The 13,355-nt window shown below is 39.9% G+C and overlaps 1 protein-coding gene across 1 annotated transcript in view; it reads left to right on the forward strand.

The window, feature by feature from the left end:
• The window catches only part of UTP4 (UTP4 small subunit processome component), a 32,744-nt gene extending 22,189 nt beyond the window's left edge, over positions 1–10,555 (forward strand). Inside the window, exons 10-17 of the mRNA XM_082676862.1 lie at positions 406–470; positions 1,605–1,727; positions 2,123–2,279; positions 4,167–4,273; positions 5,300–5,395; positions 7,695–7,880; positions 9,368–9,478; positions 10,358–10,555. Of these exons, the coding sequence (XP_082532988.1) occupies positions 406–470; positions 1,605–1,727; positions 2,123–2,279; positions 4,167–4,273; positions 5,300–5,395; positions 7,695–7,880; positions 9,368–9,478; positions 10,358–10,474 (962 nt within the window). The 3' untranslated portion in view covers positions 10,475–10,555. The remainder of the gene's footprint in view (positions 1–405; positions 471–1,604; positions 1,728–2,122; positions 2,280–4,166; positions 4,274–5,299; positions 5,396–7,694; positions 7,881–9,367; positions 9,479–10,357) is intronic.
• The last annotated feature ends 2,800 nt before the right edge of the window (positions 10,556–13,355 follow it).

Below are 13,355 nucleotides of genomic sequence, written 5' to 3' on the forward strand. Positions count from 1 at the left end.
CAGCCTCATGGCCTTAAGTATGACATACCTGTTCGGGTCCTGTTGTTTTACAGTAGGTTAGAGGCTTTTGCTTTAGGCTCCAAAATGAACAAATGAAGTTGAAGTCGAGGCCACACAAACTTCACTTCCATCCACCTGCATGCCTGGCTGTGGGGAGTGGCTTCAGAGAAATAGGGGTGTGCCCTAGGCCGTATGCAGGGCACCCAAGTAGAAGCTAAGAAAGTGCTCACTGCTTTCCTCTTCGTATACATACCCCCAGAAAACTGTAAGCTTACTACATCAGACGTTTTTCTGATTTCCCAGTGATAGAGATTTCTTTCTACCCAGGAATGACTTTTCAGTAGAAAAAATGTATGAATAACCTTTCTTTGGGAAGAAAAATGTCAGGGATATTTCTTGTTCCAGGAAAGAATGGGGATACACTTCCACTCTCTAAAAATGCAGATCACTTACTTCACCTCAAGACAAAGGTAAAGAAATTTAACTGTGTGTTCAGACTCTGAAATCCAGAACATTTTTCTCATTCTGAATTTTGAGGGTTTCTTAGTTGACATCATAAACTGTTTCAAATCTAAAATTATTTGAATGAAGTACTATGTCAAAAGAGCTGGGTTTCCTATGATTGTAAGTCAGGCATTCAGAATTTATTGGATGAATGAATACAAGAAATTCGTTTTTCTTCTTTTGGTATTATTATGAAAATAACATGCATAGTTTTTAAAAATTCAAATAATGCAAAAGAGGATGCAATGAAAAATGAACCTCTTTCTTACCCCCACCCCGCCAGAGATGATCACTGCCAGTGGTTTCTTATATATTCTTCCAGAAAAAATTTTCACCCATGCGTGCATGTGTATACATCCTTTCTTTCTCCAATAATGGGACTATACTATACAAACAGCTTTGTCTTCCTTTTTAAAAATCTTTATTTTAATTGCACAAATAATTTGTGAATACAGTCTCACTATGAAGAATTCAAACAATTTGATAATTTATACCCTCGCCCAGCTCTTTAATACTAGTCCCCTCTCCTGCAATAATTACTGTTAATTGATTAGCTGTATACCCTTCTAGATCTTTTTCTGTGTGTGAGAATATGTATGTGTGTATACATACATACTTACATACACTCAGATGTTTTTTGAGTTTTTTGAATTACATAAATGTTACACTAAACTTTTGCGGTGTTACGCAAATTTTTTCACTTAATATTTCTTACAGGTCTTTAAAGCAGGTTGTCATTGACCAAAACAGAAAATCAGTCCCCAAGTCACTGAGCCTCCAAAGCTTCACTGCATTAAATGCCTCCCTGCTCAGGTTTCTAAAGTTAGGGTTTATTATGAAGGTACACATGAAGTATGCGAAGGGCTGAGATAAACTCGTAGTATTCAGAGACCTCTGTTCTGGGTTTTGGAAATCAAAGCCACACCACTTAGATGTTCTACCTTTGAAATAATCATAGTGACACATAGCATATGAGTGTCAGGATTATGTGTCGGTATTTGTGGATACATTCAGAGTGGCAGTAGCTTGAGGATTCATGCTATAGTGAACCTTGTATGAAGTTTTACTTGACTATTTATCCTGCTTCCTAATGTTACCAGGGTCCTGAGAACATTATCTGCAGCTGTATCTCCCCATGTGGAAGTTGGATAGCCTATTCTACAGCTTCTCGGTTTTTTCTCTATCGTTTGAATTATGAACATGACAACATAAACCTCCAAAGGGTAAGGGATAACCCCAAGTCTGGTTGAATAAGAAGAAACCTTATAAGTGGGTGATTTTTGTGTGAAGTGGAAACGTCCTGGATATGAATCCTTGTTCCGTGAAAAGCTATTTTGAGAAACCTGTTATAAAACAGTCTCTTATTGCCATTTAAAATTATGTTTTTGGAGGATAGGGAAATGCCAGAAAGTGGCAGTAAATGTTGGGCTTTTGAGGAGATGACAAGGGGGCTGGATAGGTTACAGTAGGCACGTCTGTGTTCCAGGCCCTTGGTTGATTGGCTTCCTTGGAGACAGGAAGCATTCATATGATTTAAGCCTAACTGTGATTATTTTTGATGGGCTGTAGGTCTAACTTCTCTCTGTCTCTCTGATTTTTTGTTACTCGTTCCCCCAAGGTTTCCAAAATGCCAGCGTTCCTTCGCTCTGCCCTTCAGATTTTGTTTTCTGAGGATTCAACGAAGCTCTTTGTGGCATCAAATCAAGGGTCTGTGCATGTCATTCGGCTGCTGGAGGGAAGCTTCAAGCACCTGCATACTTTTCAGCCTCAGTCAGGTGAGAAGTTGGTAATTGGCCATGGGAGAGAGTTATCAGTCTCGATGTTCCTTTTTTTCCATTTAAACCTCAATTGTTGGGGGTTCACTAATGATCTTCTCTGCCCTGCAAAAATTACACACTCACTCACATGTTTGCGATTTAAAGTAGAAGGAGATACCTGGCAAGTGAAAGTGCTCGATGCAATCTGAAGTCTTGCTCACACCTACTCTTTTCTCACTGGGTTTTTGATTCCTTATTTGGGGCCAGAGAAGTTTCATCACCCTTCTTGGAGTTTTGTTAGCAGAGCAAGAAGAAAGTTAAAATCATCTGTAATCCTGACACCCAGAAATAACTACCATTATTATTTTATATATTTCCAGTAGGTGCTGATTATGTAGGTATTTTATGGACATGTTAATCTTTTCTGTTGTTTGTTTTTATAATGATGAGCTTATACATACAGTTTCATTACCTGTCCTAATGCTTATGACCACTTTTCCATATGTTTTGAGAACATGAGTATGCATGAATGAGTGACTGTGTATAGATAACAACTGGTGAGTTAACTGCTAAGGACTTAGTACCCAATACTTCCCACGGGCCTTTTTCCTTCTCCCTTTTTCTGGCTTGTAGTGACTTCACTGTTATTTAGACTTCATCAGCCTGGAGAATCAACTTTTTAAAATCAACTTAAACTCTCACTGTTCATAAGCTGCCCCAGAAGCAAACAGGAAAAGAAACATACAAATTAGGAGTCAGATGAAGTAAACTGAGAGTATTTATTGAGTACCTGTATATGGTTTTATTATAAAACTTAGATTCTTTACCTTGCATTTAGCACTCCTTTAAAATTGGGCTCTGCATTATGTATATAACTTTATTTCTTCCTCCTATCTCATCTCACTTCCCCTTCTAGTCAGGCTGGTTTCTTCATAGCCCTCAAACCTATGTATTCCTGTCCTTGTCACTTAGGTCACACTGTTCTCCATCCTTTTCTACCCACCTCGCTCATCCTTTAGCATCTGGTTTATGTCTAGTTATAAAGCTTTTTCATTGTTTGGGGTTGTTACATGCAGCACTTACTTTAGCATATAGCATCACTGTCTGATTTTTATCCCACATGGGTCTTCATGATGCCAGATTGGTTTAAAATTCTTTAATGACAAAGATGGCTCATATGTGCCCATGCTCCTTTAGTGCTAAATATACAGCTAGTAAATTAAAGATATGCCTCGGGACTTCCCTGGTGGTGCAGTGGTTAAGAATCCACCTGCCAGTGCAGAGGACACAGGTTCGATCCCTGGTCCAGGAAGATCCCACGTGCCGCGGAGCAACTAAGCCCATATGCTACAACTACTGAGCCTGCACTCTAGAGCCTGCAAGCCATAACTACTGAAGCCTGCTCACCTAGAGCCCGTGCTCCGCAACAAGAGAAGCCACCACAGTGAGAAGCCCGCGTACCGCAACGAAGAGTAGCCCCTGCTCGCCACAACTAGAGAAAGCCCGTGCACAGCAACGAAGACCCAACACAGACCAAAAAAATAAGCCTCAAGCCTATTTGCTGTTTGTAACTTTGTTTAAAAAACACCTGATAGGAAAGGAGTTTGAAACAATTAAGGTATAGATTTTGGTGGTAGCTCTTACCCTGATTCTCTGTTCTCCTGGTAGTTCTGAGCAAGTGCTGCTTTCTGGTTTATCTCTCTGGCTCCTCTTTCCATGAAGGATGGCTAATTAAATTAAAATAGTAGAGTAGCATCTAGAACTTATCTGCAAAGCTATCTAGAAATTGTCCTATGAGTAACTTAAAACCAGGGCTCTTACTGGCTTTTGCCATCATTTTTAAGGCAGGGCTGGCTGACTGTGGACACTGAATTCAGAGGCTTAACTATGGTTTTGTCCTTACAGGGACAGTGGAGTCCATGTGTCTTTTGGCAGTCAGTCCAGATGGAAATTGGCTAGCTGCATCAGGTACCAGTGCTGGAGTCCATGTGTACAACGTGAAACAACTAAAGGTGAGCATGAAGTTTAGTAGCAGAAAACAGGAGGAAGTTAGCTCTGCAGTTATAAGACTTAAGGCTAAGGCACATTGATATGACTTGGAAAATTGCTGGACTTCTTTTTAACCAAAAATTTTTCCTGTTTCACTTGCTTGGAACCCAAAAGCTATAATCTAACATTAAAACCAGTCAGTGGGAACAGTGAAACCACTCATGCACAGAAGTTTGAAATTAAGGATTTATGAGTAATGAATCTACATCCAGATTATGTCTGTATATTGAGGAGGAAAATTCTGATTTACCCAGATGAATAGATGCAGATAGTAACAATTTCCTTTAATAGGTTGCCTTGTAATCTCAAGGTATTTTAAAATTAAACAGAACTAGTAATAGCAGGAAAGCATTTTTCACTAATTAGTGATGATATTGCCATTCACAGATTGAATCGCTAATGTTCCCTTACAAGTTGTCATCGTCATCTAAAAGTCAGATAAGAACTACAAAAAACTTACAATAAGCATTAAAAGTTTAGAGAACGATATCAAACTGCAGCATTTAATGGGTTTGCCTGTTACTGCATGACTTAATCTTTACTGCACTGTGGCAAAAGCATGTACTGCTCTTTGAGCCTTGCCTGGCATTTAAAGGTGTTCCTGTGTACTAGTGCACATGCCTTGTGATTGAACATAAATTTCCATGCCTAGGCATTTATTTCTTTTAAATCCAGTGTAGAGCTGTAGATTCCCTGTTCAATGACATGTTTATGAGCAATTCATACAAATGTAGAGACAGCAGGGAAAGCTTTTTTCTGAGGTTCTCTGTGAATGCTATTAGTTTTGTTGGCAGTTAAACTTGCATTTTTTAAAAAATGCAGTTAAAGTTCATTGTTTGGGGAAATGCCTGACGTTTACGGAACTTCCATAGAATAGAACTTTTTGAATTCCAAAGAGCATTATTTTAAAACTACTGACCTAGACCATCCAGTCTTTCCTGAGGGAAGGAATCCTATTTTAGTTTTCTGTTTCTGTTATTTATTCCCAGCTTCACTGCACAGTGCCTGCTTACAATTTCCCTGTGACTGCTCTGGCCATCGCCCCCAATACCAACAACCTTGTCATTGCTCATTCTGACCAGCAGGTAAGAGATCCCAGTCCTTCCTAATTCCCTCCAAATGGATAGTAACTTGGAAGCTGAGATAACGACAATTTTGGAGGAGCTTTTCTTTGACAGTACTGGACAATATAAAGGTAGTTTTCTCTTATGTGTAGTAAAGCTTCCATGTATGGCCTGATCATAGGCCAGTAACATCCATTGGCTTGATGGGTCACAATGGAATGGTGAAACACTGAGATTCTAGAATAAAGAGGTATGAGAAGGAGGAAGAATTTTCAAGGGCTCGTTTTACTGATTGTTTTTAGGCTAGGATGAAATGGACTCAGGTGTTAGAGTGGATATGGGAGAACAATGAAATATCAGAAAGGGAATGTAAACAAACTATCCCCTTTAAAATCGCATCAAAAAAATAAAGTACTTAGGAATATGACTCACCAAGGCTTATATGCTGAGAACTATAAGACATTAATAAAGGAAATTGCAGATGATTCAAAGAAATGGAAAGCTATCCCCTGCTCTTGGATTGGGAGAATTAATATTGTTAAAATGGCCATACTACCCAAAGCAATCTATAGATTTAATGCGATCCCTATCAAATTACCTGTGACATTTTTCACAGAACTAGAACAAATAATCCTAAAATTTATATGGAATCATAAAAGACCCAGAATCGGGGCTTCCCTGGTGGTGCAGTGGTTGAGAATCCGCCTGCCAGTGCAGGGGACATGGGTTTGATCCCTGGTCCGGGAAGATCCCACGTGGCGCAGAGCAACTAAGCCCGTGCACCATAACTACTGAGCCCGCGTGACACAACTACTGAAGCCCACGCGTCTAGAGCCCATGCTCCACAATGAGAAGCCCCCGCAATGAGAAGCCCGCACACTGCAACAAAGAGTAGCCCCCTCTCGCCACAACTAGAGAAAGCCCATGCGCAACAGCGAAGACCCAACACAGCCAACAATAAATAAAATAAATAAATTTATTTTTAAAAAATAAATAAAAATTAAAAAAATAAAAGACCCAGAATTGCCAAAGCAAGCCTGAGGAAAAAGAACAAAGCAGGAGGCATAATCCTCCCAGACTTCAGACAATACTACAAAGCTACAGTAATCAAAACAGCATGGTATTGGCACAAAAACAGACATGTGGATCAATGGAACAGACTAGAGAGCCCAGAAATAAACCTACACACCTATGATCAGTTAATCTTCAGCAAAGGAGCCAAGAATATACAATGGGCAAAATTAGTTCTTTGTCTGCCACTTTTCCATACCAAGTTGTAAGGAGAATATAATTGTAAGAAGATCTTTAAAATATCTGAGCTACAGAACATATTATGTATGAACTTGTCAATACTTATATATCCTCATCTGTAAAATGGGCTTGATAATACCTTCCTCACCAAGCTATTGGAAAGATTAAATGTGATCCAAGAAGCACATTTAAATAGACCACCAGGCAGACGATGCTTGCTACTTTGATTAGCAGTTTTTACACTCACACCTGCACACACATACACATTATATCCAGAAAATGAAATCTCTCATTTAAGTTCTTCTGTCATTAAAACTAGTGGGAAATTTTTTGGTACCTGTTTAATTAACAGAGATTGAGTTAATAATACACAGTGTGGCTAGGGAAACAGCACTTCATATATTGCATAAATTAGTATACTGCTTTAGAGGACATTTTGAAGATATCTAAAAAAAAACTTAAATCCACATAATCTTTGATTCAGAAGTTCCAATTCTAGAAGTTCTTCCCATAGGTATATGCTTTTAGTTGTGCAAAAAGACATTGATTCAGAGATAATCATTATAACTTTATGTGTAGTAGCCAAAGATTGCAAATACCTAAATGCTCATTAAGCAGACTAGGTAAATAAATCCTGGTACATCCAAGAAGTGGGTAGATTATTACATGTTCTTCAAAAGGGGCATGAGTGATGTGTGTATACATTGATATGGGTCAGTCTCCATGGTATAATGCTAATGAAAAATGCAACATACGGAATAGTGTGTACTGTATGCATAAAATATCTCTGAAAAGATATAAACAAGAAACAGGCTGCTTTTGTCTTGGGGAAAAGAGATGTTACGATTGCAGGTGGTTTTCCACTATAAACCTTTCTGTGCTGTTTGAATTGTTTATTGTTCTGTAATTTACCTTAAAATTTTTTTATTTAAAAAAAAAGTAGTGAAAATGCATATTGCTGAATATGATACAGCCAAGGTTTGTATAGATATTTTCTGGTTCAGGCTGACCCTTCTTTGGTCTTTCTGGGTACCTGCCTGCACTTGCTCTGTGTCATATCCTTCCTCAGGTATTTGAGTACAGCATTCCAGACAAACAGTATACACAATGGAGCCGGACCATCCAGAAGCAGGGGTTTCATCATCTTTGGCTCCAAAGGGATACTCCCATCACACATATCAGTTTTCATCCCAAGAGACCAATGCACATCCTTCTTCATGATGCGTACATGTTCTGCATCATCGACAAGTCGTTGGTGAGTTCTTCACCACTACCACCTGTCCTGTCCCTGGTTCTGTTTACTTAGGAATCTTTCCATTCTAAAAGCAAAAGAGGACAATAAATTAGAGGAAGGAGAATCAGAATAAAGGTTGCTAGTACATTCTTTGGAGGAGAGGAGCTTTTGTTTTGCAGATTTCCTCATTTTCCTACCCAGTCTCATGAGGCTCCCAGGGAAGGGGCAGCCCCTTGTGTATTGGTTTTTGCTGATTTGACTATTTCTCTGCTTTGTCTCTCAGCACATAAACTTAAATAGGAAAGAGATTAGGCCCGTATTCGGAAAGTGACCATGATCAGGGAATACCATTGGTTTGGCTAAATCACTTCCACCTTTGCACCCTGGGATGACTAACATGATTTCATTAAAGGAGATACAGGCTGGGGTTTTGACCACTTGTGCCCCTTGGCTGAATATACTGAAACACTATCTGCAGGCTTGAGGGATTGGTCTTAGTGTTTTGAAAAATGACCAGTTAGGAAAATTCCATTCTTCATGGCTGTGATTTAGGTGGGATGTGAGCATTCTTTTCTGTTCTAGAGTCCAGGCTCTGCCAGCTGCAGTTTTGATTCACCCCAAATTTCGTGTTTTTTTCTGAGCAGGCACTTCCTTTCCTAGGAGCAGTGTGAGCTATGGCCATGCCTATAATGCACTTTGGGCTTAGATTACAGCCAATACAGTGTTTTGGTGTATCTGTGAGGGTGGGCGTAGGAGGAACACGGGGAAAGCAGCAGATGGCTCTAAAGGAGGTGTGCATGGTGATGTGTCACTGGAACTCATCTCATGGGCCCTGTGTCCTCTGGGTGTGGGAAGCAGAGCTGGCTGACAAGTGCCTTCTGTGAGATGAGTGATAAAGGAAGGGCCCCTCGCATTCATTTGCCTCTTTATAACTCAGCCTAGATCAGCCCATATTTTTCCCCAGGCGTTGGTGATAAGTCCATCACTTCCTCATGCAGGGGCAGAGCTATTTCCCAAGGAAGTCAGAGATAAAATTAAAATATCACTTGCTTGGCTAGAGGCTGTCTCTCGAGGTGTCAGTGACATCAGTGGGGGTGGTTTGTGTTGCAGTTTTGCCTGCGGAGAATTTCAGCCACTTGGCCGGTCTATGACCTGGTTGGGAGAGAGCCTAGAAAGCAGAGCCTTCATGGGCTGAGCTCCTACACATGCCAGTTTGTTTGTGTCTCACAAAGTGTTACTGACGAGACTGGCCAGAAGCCCCGGCTGGGCCCTTCAATCTTGCTGGCGTAGAGTACCAAGCTCTCTTTGCCACATACCCCCACAGTAGAGTACAGCAGAGCTGCAGGAGTGGCTCCAGCTTTCTTCCTGAAGTAAGAAGAGTCAGGGAGGTAGTAAGTGTATAACATGATAGAAGATTGTGTTCCCCCCAAAAATCACTATTATCCTTTGGTCTGTAGAGACCCAATAAAAAAAATAATGATTTAAACAACACATTTTTGTCTTTTTAGCCTCTTCCAAATGACAAAACCTTACTCTACAATCCACTGCCTCCCACAAATGAATCAGATATCATCAGGAGGCGCACAGCTCATGCCTTTAAAATTTCTAAGAAATATAAGGTAATACATTTTGCGTTACGTTCTGGGTGGTTGGTTCCTTGTGATATTATCAAAATGTAATAAGTCCCACAATGGACAAGAGTGCCTTCATTTTACATGCAGAGAACCTGGTTTTGGGAAACCAGTGACCTTTCTGAGACTGTCTGTCCCTTAGGTTTGTAGTTCATTGTTCTCGCCTCAGTAGATTAGAGGCAGGCATATCATCCTTCACCAAAATGAAATACATGGGTAGTGAGAAATGATGGTGCAGCTCAGTTGGGGTCTTTGTGTTAAAGCTGGCTTTTAAATTTGAGTTCCAGTGGAGAATGTTCCACAAGATAAATTTCGAGCAAATGGAAGTCATTGAATTTATTAGATGTTCCTTTCTGGGCTCGGCTTTTCACTGTACTAGAACAGATATCCATTGAGCTTATGGTACTACAGCTATTTGTGCCCACTCACAAGTTCCATATTCATGCTTCTCAGATCAGAGTTCCTTGGGCACCCTGGAACATTTTCTTGGGGGTCTGCAGAATTTTTTTAAGTGGGGGGGTGTTGTAAATGATTCAAGTATGATTAACTTCTTGATGTATTTGTAACTCGCCATTTGTCAAGAATTTAGGCTCCAGAGCCCTCTGTTAACATTGATTCCTAAGAAATTTGATAATCGCAGATTTTCCATACAGAGAAACATGAAAAATCTTGCTGAAATCTTAAATGATGGAATTCAGTTATAAAAGCTCCCAACTTTTTCAGTCTTTTAAGTCCTGTGGCAGGAAGGATTGTCAGAGATTTACACCCCTCCAGCTTGAACGAGGCTAACATTTTAGCCCTAGTTAGTCGATTCAGGACTAGCCCCAGAACCTAACTCCTGGTGGAATCATTACCATCTCTCTACAGCCTCTACTCTTCATGGATCTTTTGGATGAAAGAACACTAGTGGCGGTAGAACGGCCTCTGGATGACATCATCGCTCAGCTGCCACCACCCATCAAAAAGAAGAAATTTGGGACCTAAAACAGGGCACTGTCTGTGTCCTTTCTTGAACTGTCTAACCTGTTTTCACAAATCATGATAATAAAACAAAGTTATTCTTTAGGACTAGTCATTATGAATGTTATTTTCTAAAATGCTGGACAGGAATTTCCCTTCATTGACTGAAACCGAACAGAAACTCCAAGGTATTGTAGTTGAGATAGTGTTCCAATTAGCTACAAAGTCATCCAACTTGTTTAGGTCCTGTTTGTTCTTTAGACCACACTCTCAGGGGAAAAAGGCAATAGTTACCTCCTATCCCCTAACACATGCTTGAGGCTTCGGAGAGCTGATGACCTTCATTGTCTGCCAGCCTCCAGCCTGCAGCTAGTGCAAAGGCATGGGGACTTGCCTCAAGTTGCCTTTGAGGACAGGGAAACTATGCTTGCTTATTCAAGATAGCCTAACTACTGACAGCGATAATCAGCCTTATGTTTCAAGAAGCAATATTAACTGTAGTGCTCCATCTGAAAAGTAGATGCCCTTGGCCTTTGGTAGAGCTATTAATTTTATTTGAAAGGAAAACTCAGGTTTTGGGATATCAGCCCCAGTAACCATCTTTTTATGTTCTATGCCAGTTCTAAAGGTTAAGGAAATATTGGGCATTTTCTCATGGAGTGGGAGTGGAGGTGGGGACCAGACAGCCTGCTATATATTTCACCATTTCTGTTCTCTTCTGCTTGCTTTGACATTGTTATTCCTGTGGGTGTTATCGACTGACTAGTTTTAATGTGATCTTTTAAATTAGAAAGTGAAGAACTAAGTTAACCTGAACTAAGCAGATAGATTTCTTTCCCATCTCAGTGGATGTATTCTGTTGCATGCCTGTGGAAACCCAGTATGTGCGGTTTTTTGTTTGTTTTGGGGGGTGAAGGGCTGTAGAATAGACAGAAATATGAGGGCTCTGATGACATCATGGGTAAATTGCTGATGAGAAACATTTTTGCTGAGATGAACCCCACCCTCCAGTTTGGAAAGGGAAAAAAAATGTGAGAATTTAAAGTAGGTGTGTAGGAGGAGAATTAACAGAGGTGATAAGAGAGAGAAACAGAGCCCAATAATTTATAATATAAAGGACAGCCTATTTCAGGTTTGCTAAGAGAGACAGCAAGTTTTATAATGGTTGCCACTTCTCTACCCCACCTGTTTATGTTTTTTACAGTGATAAGAGTAATTTAAACAAATAGCTGCAACTTTTTAGGTCATTTGTGTAAAATACCTTTCCTCTTGCTTGAATAAATTTTCTTAGTGAGACATATTCTCCCAGTCTGCATTAGACTGCACTATTACAAATAGTAATAGTCTATTACAAATAGACTGGACTGGAAGATCCTGCCCTTTCTAAGAAATGTTTTAGGTCTTCTTTTGTGTGATTGAAACCAAAGTTCAAGTCACTGATCTACAGTGAATATGACCAGAGGGAAGCTAGGATGCCTTAAATATTAACTCACTTGCTTTTCCCTGACTGTAGAGCTATAAATTCAGAGACTCTTTATTAACTGGAATCTAGTTTAAGACTTGATTTACGTAACTTTAAACATATTCTGAAACCTTGTGGATTGTGTTGGGTGTAATTCTGACGGAGAGGGCTCACAGATCATCTGAGTGAAGAAGTAAAACTGTCTGAAAGTAGAAAGCATTCCTTTGCAACATTTCCAGCCAGTGATTTGGACTTCCATAAATGGTATGGGAAGTAAAAGCTTCGGGCCTTAAAATTCTTCCTAAGTAGAGAACTTTGAATACAAATGAAATAGAAACTGATTGGGGCAAGTTAGAGAAACTGGGGGAAGGGAAGGCAAAGTAGTATAAGTAAGAGGACACTTCGGTGCATGTGTTTTAGAGTGATTTTACTTTAGGGATTTGTGTAACCTAGGCGCGTTATGTTTCTTTTTCAGGCATTTTGCAGACTGCTGCTCATACTCGAGTTTTACAGAAAAATTTTGATCTGAGACCAACTTGAGAAAGGTCATTTTTGCTAACCTGACTCAAATGCTTTAAAAATTCACTTTTCTTATATAGTAGCTAGTAATTGGATCTTTGAATGGATAATGCAACCTTTACCAGGGAGATTACAGCAAATTAGACTGAGAGAAACTAAAATCTTGGAATATTGGAAGAAAGTTAGAGATCATCTAGTTTGGAGGGTTTTAAAGCTTTTTTTTTTTTTAAGCATTGAAACTTTCTTCAAACGGAACTTTGTTCTGAACGGAAACATATGATGCAGATAAAAGAGGAGCTGTTCAGGTTGTTGGGGGTGGGAGTGGGGGAGGGAGGCACAAAGGTTTCTGAAAGAAAATTGTGTGGCCCTTGGCCTCATTTTTTTTTTTTTACCCCCCCACACCCGGCCTCATTTTTATACTCATGGAAATGGAGACCAAGAGGAGAAGAAAGGGATATTTCCCATCGTCACACAATGGTTCATTAGAAAGCCCAGGTGGCATTCTTACAATTATTCCCCCACGGTCTCTTGGCTGTAGGGACCCAGTAAATATGATTAGCAGGCATGGTATGCAAAAGATTTTCCATTCCACAGGCTGCAGAGAAGATGTTTAAGCATTTCTTGCTCTGGATGAGCACCCGATTTAACTCTAAGGGTGAGTTCTGTGGGCGGTCTTATGTGTAAACCATATAGAGTGTTGTAATGAACAACCTAGTGTGTTATCTGCTAGTGCTCACATGGGGGTATTTCTCTATGGTTAATTCCTGGGAGTGGAATTGCTAACTCATACTGTGTTCATTTTCTTTCACTTTTAGTTGTCCTTTGGAGTTGGCTGTATGTCCATCAGCAGGGTTTGAAAGCACTCATTTCCTTATACTTTGCCATTGTAGTGATAGTCTAGTTTTAGCCCATCTAATGGGTGAA

The sequence above is a fragment of the Grampus griseus genome (genome assembly GCF_964374135.1).
Source record: "Grampus griseus genome assembly, chromosome: 19".
NCBI lineage: Eukaryota > Metazoa > Chordata > Mammalia > Artiodactyla > Delphinidae > Grampus > Grampus griseus.